At 43.2% G+C, this 16,209-nt stretch overlaps 1 protein-coding gene across 2 annotated transcripts in view; it reads left to right on the top strand.

The window, feature by feature from the left end:
* The first annotated feature begins 209 nt into the window (after positions 1–209).
* Positions 210–16,209, top strand: part of slc35f3b (solute carrier family 35 member F3b) — a 53,120-nt gene continuing 37,120 nt past the window's right edge. The window contains exons 1-2 of one of the 2 annotated variants that reach the window (XM_077010868.1): positions 210–657; positions 1,789–2,003. In XM_077010868.1, coding sequence (XP_076866983.1) covers positions 551–657; positions 1,789–2,003 — 322 coding nt within the window. In that variant the 5' untranslated portion in view covers positions 210–550. The remainder of the gene's footprint in view (positions 658–1,788; positions 2,004–16,209) is intronic. The other variant, XM_077010860.1, reaches the window with a different exon arrangement.

The raw sequence follows: 16,209 nt of genomic DNA, 5'->3' as shown, positions 1-16,209 counted from the left end.
CCCCTAGGAAGCAGCCCATATAAAATTAAAAGCGAGCAAAAATGTCACATTAACAGTGACGAAATAACCACTGTCACAGTTTATTACGTTATGCTACTCAACCCTCACCACACTTCCCACACACACTGAGAGAGAGAGAGAGAGAGAGAGAGAGAGAGAGACAGAGACAGACAGACAAACAGACAGAGACAGACAGATACACACACACACACACACACACACACACACACACACACACACACACACACACACACACACACACACACACAAAGGAATAGGCTCTCATGCATATAAAGGATCTGAGAAAATGAAACAATTTGTTACTCCACCAGAGCGGTTTTCATGGCATTTTGTCCTCCATTAGATGGCGCTGTTGCACTAAAAACTGCTAGAGGCGCTGGACAGGCTACGAATCATCTGCGGGGAAATATTTAAACGCAACGACTGGTGTGTGTGGGTGCGAGGCAGCGTTACTATGTTACCTCGCGTCCCAGGTCGGTGTGGAAGCGGCGAGAGAGGCACAGCTAGCTAACCTGCGCTGCTCCGATTGATGGGGATCATGTACAGCGATGGAGAGGGAACGGTTTGGGACCGTGTCGGACGCCCCCGACGGGACTGCATGTGTTACCTGGGACCACCTACCACTCTGTTACCCATGTAAGGATTTGACAACTACTACTTTGTCACTTATTACAAGGAGGTTAAGTTATTACTTTAGATCTAATAACTGTATGATTAAATTATATTTTGGTAAAAGGGAAGGATATAAAGAAACGCGAGATGTTTATTGTAAGAAAGCAGACAATCTCTTTTTATAATCCAGTTAATACATTTCTTAATGCATAAATATTTAGCGTCGACTGCTGGTCGCAACAATAGTAGTTTCCTCCAACTATGGAATCTATTTTTAAATGCCATGATTATTTCAGTTTTCGTCGTAGACAATGTTAGTCGAAACAGGAAATGTTGATATAAAGTTCTAAGCAAACAGTGTTATTCATATTAGGCGTATTTGTTTTCGGAGACATTTTCTTTTTTTAACCTGTAATAGGCTGGCCTATTGTTGAATCTCAAATAAATGGTGCGTATAGGCTGCTAGGCGTCCGAGGTACTCCTGAATCTAAGTGGTGAATATGTACACTGTACATATGAATATGTACACATGTACACTCCGTATTGTGTAGATAGTCCCTGTAGTAAGGATGCGGTTGTAGTGAGCTCTGTCAACACATATTTGTCTATGAGAGTAAACTATGTCTGAAATAACAGTACTCATACTATAATGTCCTTCCTGCGCTGTTTTAACAAATATAACAAAGATAATTGTCACGCATGACAAGTGGCATTGGGAATGAAGGCCCACTCTAGTTTAATTGATAACTAACAAAATAATTTGTTTCGGCTTTTTCTAATGGAGACTTTTTCTCATGCCTGTTGTGTCGGTTAGGACCGACTCTATTCTAGTAAGTAGCAGTCTCTTTCGTTTAGTGTCTCACACCCTTCCTGCGCCCTCCGAGTGCCCTAACAGCGAAGGGTGAAGATTCCCCGCTGTACTCTGTGCACTGATCATGGGCACCACTCGCACAATTCACAGTCCATTATCCCGGGGTCAGTAATATAAATAAGTCTTTGGGCAAGTTAGAATAGGTCGTACAGGTGTTCTGTTCAGAAAAGTCAAACTGTCCTATTTAAGAGCGGAGTCAGACTTCTCTTCATTATGAGTATTATGAGTATTGGTGCCGAGTTGTAACGGTCACACCTGGTGCATTGTGTCCGTTTCTCCTCCAGCGGAATGCGGAAATCGCCCGATGTTAGTCCGAGACGGCTGTCCGACATCAGCCCCCAACTCCGACAGCTAAAGTACTTGGTGGTGGATGAATCGATAAAAGAGGATTTGAAGTCGTCCCGGTCGGTGGAAGACATCAACAGCGCATCCATCGAGGAGAGAATCTTGAGAATAACCGGCTATTACGGTTACCAACCGTGGAATTCAGTTTACAATAGTAAGCAACTTGTCTTAATCACTGTTTTGCAGATGTGCGGCCTTGGTGTTAATACCAGTTACAGTGGTATTCATGTCATGTCACAACTCCAGTGTAAAGACGTACACCAGTGTAAAATGTAAAGACGTACAGTAATATCCGAGCCATTACTTGTTTTTGTTTGTTTGTTTGTTTGTTTGTTTGTTTGTTTGTACATGGACTTGCTGGCAAAATTCAAGTCTTTCTTTAGCCACCTACAGAATATGTAGTCTCTGATATGTAGACTAGATGATCGTCACTTCAATTGAACAGCTATTTTGGTTTAAAGGGAAACACACTGACTAGTTCAATCCTGTTTGAAAATTCGATTTCATTCGAGGTGACGCGGTCTTGGGCCCCCTTTCGTAAAATTTTTTTCGGTAAATTGCACTGGCATTGCCCGCCTTCTGTTTCTCCAAAAGCTTTATGAGACGTGCCTCATTGGAGCGGTGGCCCACGTGGACACACAGAATCCAGCCGCGCGTGACATCCGTCTAGTTTTCCCTAACAAGAAGATGGAATCCTCCTGGTTTTGTACAGGGGACCAGCAATGGGCCTCTGAAGAGCAGCTCCAGTGGCAGTACGGAGCTCCAAATAGCTGACAGCATATACACACTCGATCTTCTCTATCTAAAGACAACAATAACAACCCACAATTTGGCTTCTCTAAAGTAACGTGTGTGTGGGTGTGCGTATATTCAGAGTAGAGGGAGGAAAGGAGATACAAGACCCTCGTAGCTAGGCACCCTCCACTGCTCCAGGGAAATGTACAATAAGCTTTCTCCTACAGCATCTCTGGTCAGCTACATTAGGCGGATGTGATAACGATCAGACATTTTTACCAAAACATAATAACTTGGATGACCCACACAGCCACTTCTGAGCGGTGGAAACACGTCTGGTCCCTGTCACCACTACAGAGTACACACACTACTTTGAACATGCACCCACCCAAGGCCTCTTTCTGCTTCTTTCTTGTGTAAACACCAGGCCTTTCAAGAGTTCCATTAATGCCTCGGGATTTTAGGAATTCATTTAAATGGGACCTTCTGGGAGGTCGGTGTAAATGTGAATGCACTGCTGTCGTGACAGCGTCCATTTAGCTCCGAGTACTTCAGGTTTAATATTGTTACAAGCAACGTGGCACATTACTGCAGGATGGCACACTAGTGAGGAAGCCCACTGTGTTCTAATCTTCCTGTCTTGGTAGCAAGCTCATTTGTGCCCATAGTTTCTTTCTAGAACATTCTTAAATGATGAAGTCGTCAGCTGCGGAAATAAAAAGACATACCAGTGTGTGAATAATACATACATCACAAACTAACTTTTTAATTCAGTACATCTTCTGGGAATGTTTTAGCCAATGTAGGGTAGAACACTTCCTATGACTCTCAGCAACCATGAGAAGTCTCCAAATAATTAATCGCACCTTATTTCTTACTCCACCACAACGGACTCCAGTCGTGATGAATGTGCAGGTGTTTGCTAAACAAAAGGACAGGCAAGCTGGTAGTGAGGAAGGATCAGGCCAAACGATCTGAACACCTGCAAGAGGGCCAGAGGAGAATTCCTGTCCAACGAACAGGCAGAGATTCTAAAAGCCACGAACACAAAATAAACAGGTTTATGAGCAGATGTGAGGGACTGGCAATGCATTTCAATAGAAGGGAATATATGCTATGGGCGATCAACAGAACAGGCGACTATAATGAGGACTGACGGCAATTATCAGTACGCTGCTCCTGCTCACTAGGTCCTCTAGTGGCCAGAACCATGAACTACCGTGATCTAACTTAAGATGATTAAATTAAATACATTATAATACATTAATCATAATACCTGTGTTTGCTTGTGGATTGTGGGCTAGTTGTTTGGTTGAAGTTTGTTTGTGTTCTGCCTCTGGGCATAGATGATCAAGATTTCTTTTTCCTGAGGTTCTCTGACTTATGCTGTTCTAACTTTCAACATCATCCCTCCTCACATAACTACGACTTGAAACACCAGCAGTTTGGGCACTAAGTATTAATTTCCAGTCATTTAGAAGTTTCAAACTGTAGCCTTGAAATAAGACATTTACTAAAAGCACGTTTTGTAAAAGAAACATATTGGCACCTAGTGACAGCATTAGTGGCACCTACACTGCAGTAGTGATGCTGTGTGTGGCACCGTGGCTGTGTTGACTACGCAGTCAGCATCCCCTCCCCTCAGCCAACACCTGTCACATCCGCCTTCTCTAGCTGTCAATCAAGCCGGCCAGGGACACGCGCACCGACACACGAGTGAAGGGACGTCGGGCAAATATGCGACAATTTCGCCGCCTTGGTACGGCACGACAGGAGAGTGAAGCCCACGCTGGTGCTACGCGCCTTGAAGAGAACCGATGATCATCATCCGTTTGGATCAGTTGGGTGATGTGAAGGCACTGGTGCAAGATCCGTAGAACTCTGCAGTCAAGAGATTTAGTAAATTACATTATTGATCTGTTGACCTGTTTTTGATGTTGGAATGTCAGGTTTGGGTCATCTGGAAACCCTACAATCCCACCTGTGAAATATAGGCCATCACAACCAGCAAACAAGACTGTTTTAAAGGGTTTTGTTACTGCACTGCTACTGAAGACAGTGCCATAGCCTGAAAACACAAAGAATGTTCCTTCGTGCGTGATCATATGTGCTGTACTCATGCACAAATGAGAGTTTGCTGAAGTCATACATATTTAAGACCTCTGCATCTGCCAGAGAGAAGAACACCCACAAAAAAAGCAAAGCTCTCAACCCCCATACAAATAGATGCTCAGCAATTCTTATAGGTCATATGTAACCCAGCGTTCACAGACCCAGCAACGTCCTTGAAGAGTACCTGTGCTGACATCATTGCGCAACGTTGCCCATTACAGAACCAATCCGCACTGCAAAATACAGACGACTTTCCTGCGCAGTTGGTATATAAATAGATGGAGAGAAAGAGAGGGGATTAGGCCGGCCACGGTTAATCTCTCATATGCCGCACAAAAAAGCCAATGAAAAAAGACAAAACAAAAAAAAAGATACAAAGACCAAGCCCACGTGGGCACTACAAGATACCACTGGTACAAAAGCTGGTGAATCACTAGAGTTTCTTGGTTATGGAAGCATGTATAGCATTTTGTGTGTGAGAATGACTACATGACACAGATGACAGAAAGGGCACTCCTTGGTACCAAGGGATGTAGACACGTTAAGACCTATTTACTTACATAACCTTTTTACAGTCGTGTAGAAGTATAGCTTCTCTTATACTTTACCCCAGTGTAAGGCAGTTACACTCTAAACTCACATTGAACGCATCAACAAATGATGAATGATGACGTGTGAAGCTTAATTTCGCCATCGCCCACAGCAAGACAAAGCATATTCAGGTTAATGCCGTTTTCGGGAGACTCGTGCGTTGAAGCAGAAGTCATTTGCGAGGCATCAAAGCGAGGCCATGCTACGCAGAATGTGCTGCGTAATTTATTCAAGGGAACTGAAAATGCCACACTCTAGCCACGGCTTTGTGACTGCCTGAGCCAGACGGCAATTTAGTCTCTGTAAATGTCTTTCATTCTGCCTGCAGAATCGGCAGAGCAGTACCTTTCAGTATACCCTCTCTGTGACTGACGCGCAAAATAGTGCTATTTGCTTGAAGTAGACTCCTGATGTGTAATTCAACAGTCCTTACACTGAAGTCATCTCTCTCTCTCTCTCTCTCTCTCTCTCTCTCTCTCCTTTCCAATATATGCAGAAAGAACATTCCTTAAAAATATGCAGGGAAAACAACACATACATAAGCATAAGCCATATAAATTAGCCCGATAGTGCTCGTAGAGAAAAGGAAATTTAACGAATGGATCTCAACACGTACACACACACACACACACACACACACACAACACTTGCTCACTCTCACACACTCCCACACCATAAAACCGCAACTGCTCGTCACCTCGTCCCCATCACCACGTCCCTGTCCTTCCTCGTAATAGAGACATGGGTGAATTTGGACCAGTCCTGGTGCAGCCCCCCATCTCGCTTACCGCTCTCGCTCAACTTCAGCTCCACTGGAAGGAGTCAGAATCTCCGATGAGTAGCTTTCGCCTTGTGTTCATTCGCAGTGACCCCATGGCGCGAAGACGCCGTCATGAAGTAGGCGGCTCACTTGTGAGAGTGTGTGACTCACTCTGGCCTTAGAATTATCATTAATATCTCTTTACAGTGGAGCATGTTCTGTATTACCCCCCCCCCCCCCCAGTTACTAGCAAGCAGTTCTGATATTTGTATGAACTTGCACATAACATTTAAGTTTGGGCATGCCGACAAGCAAACAGACAAACAAAACAGACAATTACCCACATTATAAAATGTATGACTGTTAGAAACAAACCAACCAATGTTTCAAAACACAGTATGAGTCATCAGTGATGGTCGTATGCATGCAGACTGCTGATTGAAATAATTAGGCACTAAGTGTGCAATTAGTGTGTGCAGAACAGGGTGCTGTTATGTGTAAGAGGAGTTTGACATTGGTACATATGTCAAAGGAATGGTACATACAGAAATTTTCTTAGTATTTGGGTGAAGCATTTTACATAGACTGTGTTTCTAATAAGTAATGGTAGACTGAACATGCACACAGTAACATGAACCTTTCTGCCACAATCCATACACCTTCTTCCTCTCCTCAGTGAACAGAAATCAACAACTATAGGATACATCTACAGACAGAAAGTAATTTGATGCCCACCATCAAAGAACAAATTGAGCTTTTTCGATGCCAGCAATTGAGGTGCTACAAACTGAAGACCGATGACAAAAAAAACATGAACATAGCGGATATAGACCAATATGTTATGTAATATGTAATAACCCAACACAGATTAGCTTTCCATCCCTGTCTAAGCACAAAACAACACTGGTTAAAGTGGTCATTTCTAACTGATATATGTCAAGATCTTCCGTCCCAGATGATTGGTTGAAACCACTTAATCAATGTCTTTGGGTGCACCAATTGAGCAAGGTGTGTTCCATTTGGATTAAGCTTCCCTTCAGAAGGTCACTTCAGGAGTGGGGATATAGTGAGAATCAACCTGCCAGATTAATAATCTAATCTACATCCATTATGTAAACTAGACAGAACTGTGCAGATGCTTTCTGTCATTTTCAAAGAAACCAGAATTCACTTAAATGTAATGAATGATCCCTCTGATTTGGCTATATTTTGTAGTTTGGGAGTGTAACAGAAACAGCAGAAGAGGGAGGTGGAACAGAAAGTTGTAATGAAATAGACCCTGTCGATGACCTAAAAATGATGTCATTCCCCATAAAACCTGGGTGAAATTGCTCTCTGCTTTTGGTTCTGTTTCTCTCTGTACCATCCTCAGAAAGAGCATGGTGCTATTCATGGTGCTCTTTTTTGTTCCTGAAATAGGTGATTTTTTTTTTTTACAGTGGAACATTCTGACAGCAATGAGTCGAATGTCACCGGCCAATCACGGGCATCCGTGAGCTCACACATCACAAAGGGTTGTATGGCAGCATTGTCTAAACATCTTACTTTGCTCCCCTGATGCTGCACAAACTTCAGCTCAAAGCGATCTAGTGATTGGCTGCGTGCGTCTCAGAAGAAACATGTGACAGCTCTTGCCCTCCCTGCTTGGCAGCTGTCATGCCACAATGGGACACTTACCTGATGGGTGGGAATTGGATGCGACTAAATTAGGGAGAAAATCTGGGGGGGAAAAAATAGGAATGTACTAACTGTTAAGACGATGACTTGTCCAGGACAGCAACAGCCGTTTCAAATCCGTGGGCTCAGCTAAAGCAGACTGCCGAAGTTACAGTTCAGTTAAACCTGCTATCGATCACATAAAGCTATAGCATGTGTTGACTTTCACACTGGAGGCGCTGGGATATCGAGTGAAGAGACTCTCTGGGTCTTAGTAAACACAAGCCGGTCGAGTGAGATGAAGTGAGTCTCGAGAAGGCCAGCCCTTCTACTGCAAAAAGCAAGTAATATCAACATATTTTGCAATACATACATCCCTTAAAATAATTAAAATCAAGTTAAAATGATGTACAGATATTCAGATGTGCACTGTGAGATTGTAATTGGATGCACCGCAATTAGCTATATTTAGCTATATATATATTAGCTATATATTGGCAATCAAAACCTGATCTAAATCTTGATTTAATCAGTTTAAGTCAGTAAATGAACAGAAAAAAAATCAGATATGTTCTGCATCTAGTAAACAGTAGCTTCTGTATTGATCTTGAGATGAGTCGACATCAATACTTTAATGAATCATGCGTACACATTCTTTAGATCAACGAGTTTAGACATAATCTTGATTGTGGTCATATTGATTTGATTGTGCCTAGTTATATTCTATTTAATTTCTGCCTAGCACTGCTCAGATTACCTGCCGATATGGTGATCACCTGAGAATAAAGATGATCTCCCAATCTCCAAAGTAATTATAGTATCTTTTCAAGCGTAAGAGAAAATCATAGGTCACAAAAAGCTTTTACTGCTGGAGTTGGCCTTCTTAGTGAGCTAGGGGCCCAGGCTTTACATATTTATTATGTTTTGAAAATGATTAAACTTGGCAGTCCTGGATTGTTCACTGTTTGCCAACACCCAATGTTGGGTTTAGAGCTTTCTGTTTGTTTGTGTCTAGCTGGATTCATGTTGGCAGAGTGTCGTGTTATTGATCTTTCATCCCCCAGAATTCTCCCCTTCTTCTCCTTAAAGGAGGTCAATCCAGCTCCCAGTGGAGAAGCCCATCAACACATTCTCTTTCTCTCTCTCTCTCTCTCTCTCTCTCTCTCTCTCTCTCTCTCCCTCCCCATTTCTCTATATGTCTAACAATCATTAGCAGAACCAGCTCGAAGTGCACGCACTCCTGGGCAAGACTTGCTCTCTCCTGCTTCTGCTGCTGTGACAAAATCACCAAACATGCTCGGGAGACTAATTTGGAGTAGATAACAACGACTGTGAGATGGAGAAAACAAACAAGAATGAGCGAACAAAGAACAACTCGTAGTTTTGCTTTTTGCCTCTAGGTTGGAGGCCCGTGACACTAGATCGTGTGGATATAGGACTATGAGAATACAGGACTGAGAAAATACAGAGCCATGTGGCATTTCAGTTGCAGGACGTTACCTCAAAAGCTAGGAGGAAACAGCAGTCTGACAATGGTTGAGTACCTTTATCAGGGGTGCGTGTGGAGTCAAAGGGGAGGTGGGGAGGTTAGCACTTGATTACTGAGTTGTTTTGGAAGCATAAATCACTGTTTGGCCAATGCAGTCATGTTAATTGTCACAACACCAGTGCACCTGATTCTCACTGTATTCTTTTAAAGTGTGCAGTCAATCACACACAAAAAATCAATTTTTAAGATAAAGAGTGCCAAAAAAACATATTTCCTATGCCAGTGATAACTATACATAAGCTTAATATAAAGTCATTGTATATACTGGTACAGGAATGAAGTATGGTTCACAGACTGAATCCTTGTATTTATGTTGGGTTAAATAGCATCTCGAAGAAGACAGGTGATATAAGTGACTTTGAACGTGGCTTTGTTGTTGGTGCTAGCTGATCTTGTAAGAGACTGCTTATCTACTGATTTTCGTGCACAACCATTTTTAGAGTTTACAGAGCATGGTCCGAAAAACAGAAAATATCCAGTGAACTGCAGTTCTGTGGGCACAAATGCCTTATTGATGCCAGAGGTCAGAGGAGAATGACCAGACTGGTTTGAGCTGATAGGCAACAATGGCTCAACCACTCATTACATCTGAGGTATGCAGAAGAGCATCTGTGAATGCAAAACTCATTGACCCTTGAAGCAGACGGGTTACAGGACCAGAAGACCACACTGGGCGCCGTTCCTCTAAGCTAAGAGCAGACACCTGAGGCCTCATCTGGCACGGGCTCACCAAAATTAAACAATAGAAGATTGGAAAAACATCAACTGGTCTGACGAGTCTTGGTATCAGATGGTAGGGTCAGAATATATATAAGCAAAGTATAATCTACGCCTTGTTTTATGAATTTGAAAAGTTGGAAAAATCCCAGGGACTGAGATACATAAAGAATATATGGAAGATTAACACCAAAGGTGTAAAACTATTCACATTCATTACTCAGGTAGAAGTATAGCTACTAAGGTTTAAAAATACTTAATACATAAAGGCTATAACATTATTTGAAAATGTTAATGTTGAAAAATTATGGTTGCAGTAGGCTACCTGTTTCAGCCTCATATATGCCTATTGAAAACGAATGCATATTAGTAAAATGCAAATTTATTATTGTCATGGTGATGAGGGAGGGGCAGCGAGGGAGTGATGCATGACACAAAATATTTATTACCATGATGACAAATACACAGATGACAAGACAAATGACAACTAAAAAACCTACAACAGAGGGCTTTTGATATATAGTACATCAGTTGGCTGGTCTTCCTGTCTACCAACCTCCTCACTGGTGCTTAGTTGGGACATTTTGCTGAGGTTCTTGAGTCTCTGCCATGATCTTCATACTAAGCTACACTTGTGCTGTGTCATTGCTGGAGTGACATATGCACACAAACCAACAAGGTGTTGGAATGGTATATGTCTATACCTCTCATCCCAGCAAAATCAAATCCATTCTATCCGGATGGCGCAATTTATCTGGATAGTTTTTTTTTGTTGAATGACGACAAGCCAGACTGAAAAGAAGCTGAAATGAAATAGGAGTAACTTTTTAAAGTTTTAAAACGTAAGGAGTAGAAAGTACTGATATAATTACATGAAAATGTAAAAAAAAAAAACTCCAGAAAAATATAGATAACCAAAGTTTCTACTTAAGTAAGGTAACGAAGTATTTGACAGATATTTTGAACCTTGTTGCTACCCCAGAGGACCCAAGCTTAAGTCAAATGTTTGATCCATCACCCACGTCAGGTTACAGGTTGTGAGTAGATGCAGTTGTGCTTTGACCTTTGACCTTCATGAGGCTTCTGCATGAATGACACATGTCACAGTGGTGATGGGGCTGTGACTGGGTGAGTGATCCCAGGAATAATAATCAATCTCAGAGCAGAAACTTGGGTATACATTATTAAAATACTGAGAAACAGCATTTCCGCACAGCCAAACTCCCAGGACTCTGGAAGAAGGTCAGAGTGTAAACAGAATGTAACAGAGTGTAAACTTTGGTGTTTGGTGTGGGATTGCATGCATATGTGTGTACATGTACATGTGTGCACATGTTTGCGTGGGCATGTGTGTGTGTGTGTGTGTGTGTGTGTGTCTCCCGCATCATCTGCATGTGTGAATTCAATTACAGTTTCTCCTTAATCATCCAACACAATCAGAAACCACCCACCTCCACTGTGATGAACTGTAATCACATTTACTCAACTCTCTCTCTCTCTCTCTCTCTCTCTCTCTCTCTCTCTCTCTCTCTCTCTCTCTCTCTCACACACACACACACAAACACACACACACACACACACACAAGTGGGTACCTGAGCTCCCCCCATTGTGCTGTAGTTTTGATAATTAGAGAAGGCGAGAGAGAGAGGAACGTTGGAATGGTCAGACAACCACCCCAAACGCCTGTATCTCACACGGACGCAGAGAAGAACATTTCAGAAAGAGAATGAGGAGGAGGAGGAAGGAGGAGGAAGGCTGCCTCCCCTCGTCTGTCGCTTCCACCGCCCTTTGAAGGGGCACACCTGGTCCCTCTGAAGATTAATCAGCTGCACCTCACGTGCCTGACCTTCGACCCCTCCCCCATCACCCCCTCCCCATGAGGAATGAGCTGACATCGTTGTTCAAGTGGAGGTCCCTGAGACCGATGGAGGAGCAGAGCCCTCTGTTCTCTCGCCACACTCCCCGTATGGAGCGCCTGTCAATGTCGCCAGGTCAGAGAGGCTCGAGTGACGTCGCCGTGATTTCAGGTTTCAGTGGACTCCCGCTGGTCTCCATAGACCAGAAGGCAGAGACAGATTATACTGAACTGCTTGGTCCTGGTAAATATAGAACCCCCCACCACACGCACACACCCACCACAGCCCCCCAGCGCGCACACACACACACACACACAGACACACATACACACTCAAACCCATCCTTTGTAAGTTCACAGAGAGAGAGCCTCTGTTCACTACAAACGCCTTCTCCATCCACTCTGGTGCTGTTAGCCAGCATCAAAGGCAGCTCCAAATACATCTAGCTAATTCAGATTTGACAAAGAGTGTCTCTGTTGTCCAGAAGCAAGATGGAAGAACAGCACAAAATAGAGCTTTGCAAATGGCCAGTTCACATCACTCTTTTAATTGCCACAAAAGAATCACGAGGAGTACCTGCCCTTTTTTGGCTCAACATGGGTAGTAACAGATTAATAGTAAATATCTGAAAGCATAGTTAGTTCCCAGTGTAGTATTTAAGAAATTAATGGGGTGGTCTGGAATGATCTGAATGTCAGTAGACAGATACATTCTAACTGTGAACAGGTGTCCGTATCTGTGGAGGAAGGGGAACGATTCTTTCTGCTGTGGTCTCTGTCTGTCTCTAGTGCTGTCTGTCTTTCTCTCTGTCTCTGTCTCTCTCTCTCTCATTTCTGTCGCACTGTAATGCACATGTGAAGTAATCAGCACCAATTGTAGCTCTTTAAGCACTTGATTAGCTTGAGAATAAACATTGTGACAAAGTGTAACCAACCTTCTCAGATAACAGAGGAGAGATGCTTAGCAAGAAGAAAAAAGAGCTCTCTCTGGAAAGTGTCTTGGAGGAGTGTGTGTGTGTGTGTGTGTGTGTTGGGGGGGGGGGTATCAATAAAATCTAAAAACTGCATTGACATTTTAGCAACAAGAAAAATTCAGTACCTGAGACATAATAAGAACTGTTCTGAAAGAAAGCATTCTATCCTTAGACAAAAACATAGATCTTTAAAAACAGCTATACGGAGGAAGACAAGGTTTTACTTTTTTGCTAATGTCAGATAAGCTTTTCCTTAAGCTTTGAACTAATGTACTTTTATCCTCACTGGAGGAATCATATCAGGTTTATGCATATCTATATTTAATGCCACAACCTTGCTTTAAAAGGTGTTTCTATCAAAGGCTAAAATATATCACTATTCCAATCTGTAATTCTGAAGGCAACATTCTACATCCCATTTCACAATATTGCACATCCTCATGGGACATGATTTGGGTAAGAGATTCTGCTTCTCTGTTTTTGATTTTCGTGCTGCAAGAGTGGTTATCAACGTTTGACGAGTTAAAAGTATTTTTACCATCATGCGAAGATTTTTAGAATCTTGTTCCTACCCCAGAGAACCCAAGTGTTCATAAAATTTTTGATACATCATCACCCATAGTGATGGACTCCCAGTGATCTTTCAAGTCATGGATTTGATCTGCCACATTACAGAATGGACCAAGCAGCTGCAGGCTTGGCACCCAGGGTAGAAGACCCCCTCAAGAACCCAACATCTCTCCATCTTGGCTTGAGAACATCAGATCTTCACCGGTAGACAGAAACAGTAGTCGGCAGTTGTGGGATTTGCAGGAGACCTGCTGGATGGAGATGGCACGAGCTGGGTGGAGGTGCAACAAGCTGGGTGGAGATGGCTCAAGGATCCCTGTCATTCCTCCTGACCTCCGTGCCTCTCCGTTTCTGTCCCGTTCGATTGCTGCTTTGGCTATCTAAGGGCGTGATTTAATGGCTACGCTTCGATCTGGATTATACGCTAATAACCCCCTCATGACCCTCCTAACTGCAAAAACTCGGAATGTAAAAGACTGCCTAAAAAGGGCGATAGGACCAAATTTGAGAATCTCAGCAGTGCGGTTGGTGCCTCTGCATAAATAAATGCCTCAGCTGTACAAGCTTGGAGAGAAACAGGCCAAGGCTGCGGCCAGCAGGACTGGATGAACGCACCCGGTCTAACACGCTAAAGTAGACTGCACTGGCCTTTTTGGGCCATCCTACAGGCTTGGGTTTTTTGGGCTGGTGTCAAAGAGCAGAGCTCGGATTGGCTCAGCGACATTGCACCTACAGCCTTGTACATTCTGCATTCATTAAACCTGCTCTAGATTTTCTCTGCAGGGTTTTTTACTTTAGAACCAGAGCACTGGCCTTGAACATTACTCTTTTCATGCAGACTACAGAGTGAGCTGCCGTCTTCTTCTGCTTACCTTTTTACTGGCATATTAGATCTGCCATAAAAAATTGAAATGCATCATATCGTCCGCTTTATATTCTGGTGTTGACGGTCATCTCGGCTAAACTGAGAGCTTTTGGGTTGAAGTGACTGTGTAAATGTTGTCACAAAAGAATTGGATTCATGTTGTAGAATTCAAGTACTGGCAATTGGCAAAGTATCAGGCAGTACTAACCTGAGCCAGCAGGGAACACAGACCAATTATGTTGCATTAATTTACTAATTGGCACTTGGTTAAATAATTTCAAAGATGTCTTGTGCTTTATTACAGTTACTTATTAGATTTTTCTCTTGATGCATTTAGGCACTTAAAAGGCTGTTTCTTCTCTTGAGGTCTCGCTGTTTATGTGGATTGATTGGTATTTTTTAAATTGCACCATAGCTTAAGTGCCAGACATTTTATACTACTTTAAAGCGTTGTGTTTTTAAGCTGAGAGACAGGCAAGCTAGCAAGCTTCCTCATGGTGATGTTCCCTAGTCCTGCCAACGGTTCGAGATCAAACAGAGATCAGAGATCTGCGTTAGCATTGCATGTATTATGGCACTTGGTTCTCACAAGCTCCAAAATAGTCAGACCTTCTCTTTCCATTAGCTGCTGATGATTGAATAGTGGATGGTAGCGTGAGGTGTATGTGTTTCATTAACAGACTGACCACACCGTGTGTGTGTGTGTGTGTGTGTGTGTGTTCACATATCCTTCCACATGGACATGTATGAGAGAATGTTCTACAGGATGTGTGATGTGTGGATGTGAGAATCACCCTGGACTTGTCTGACTAGCACCTTTATGACAATCTTCCCTGGTGCAGAATTATGGAGTCGGATTTCTATCATCATGCGAGTCTCGGGTCCAGAAGTCTCCATCACGCTCGTATTCACCATAAATGACTAGAGATAAATGAAATGACTTTGAGGTAGAGTAAGGGCTGGTGTGCCACAGGACCACAAGAGGACAAGGACGTTGTACACGGGGCAGAAAAGGAAGTAGGTGTGTCCTGAGGGAGAATGCAGGAAGCGTAAGACAGATGGGAGCTGATATAAACCGTTTAACAAGAACGAATGTGAACAAACACGCAGACTCAACCGAAACGACAAGACATGCAAACAGCTAAACTGTGTAAACATTTAAACAACAAAATGCCTAAACAACAAAAAGACAACCAGGGCTAAAATTTATACAAAATAAGAGTATAATGACTTACAGGTGACATCGCTAAGTACTATGGGAACAGGAGACACCTGTGTGGGGAAGTGGCTCGAAAGCCAAAGCCCAGAACTCAGAGAAGAGATGAAAACAAAATAAACAAGAGACCACATGGTACACACCAGCAGCTGGTGAGAGCCCTGTTACACAGTGTTTCCTGGGTAACTATGAAGGGTGATTATGGGATGTTTTGCAATGAGTGCACTTTAGATGTTTATAAATTTGGCTGGAAAAGTACCAGAGTTTTCTATTGGGCTCACAAGCATGTAAAGATGGGCGGAGGTGGCAGCAGCGTGAGGTCAGTGTCAGACCTGTTTACTCTTCCCTCACACACATTTCACCTGTGGAGCTGCATTCTTCTTCTATCACAATGAGGAGTGGAGTAGCTTTGATCCTCCAGCATCATCTCCACCATCATCCCCATCATTACCCTCTCCGCCCACCTCCCCTGTGCTCCCGCCGAGAGCACACCCACCTCCATCACTGGCACCACACAGCTGATCCTTTGAAGGGAGGCCAGAACAGCAGCTGGAGCTCAGGCTGGGGGCCCTGGGGGACACCGTCAGAACCATGCTGAATGGTCGCTGGTCAGGAGGATCAAAGGACAGTTGTAATGTTGGAGAGCTAGGAGGCAGACGCAATCGCTGACGAGAACTGGGTTTATTCTTAGGGGCTTGAACGGCGCCCTTAAGCCCGTCCGTTCCAACATGTAGGGTGCAGAGTCAACGAGGCATTATA

The sequence above is a fragment of the Brachyhypopomus gauderio genome, chromosome 1 (genome assembly GCF_052324685.1).
Source record: "Brachyhypopomus gauderio isolate BG-103 chromosome 1, BGAUD_0.2, whole genome shotgun sequence".
NCBI classification, from domain to species: domain Eukaryota; kingdom Metazoa; phylum Chordata; class Actinopteri; order Gymnotiformes; family Hypopomidae; genus Brachyhypopomus; species Brachyhypopomus gauderio.
This window is presented reverse-complemented; position numbering and strand designations above follow the sequence as displayed.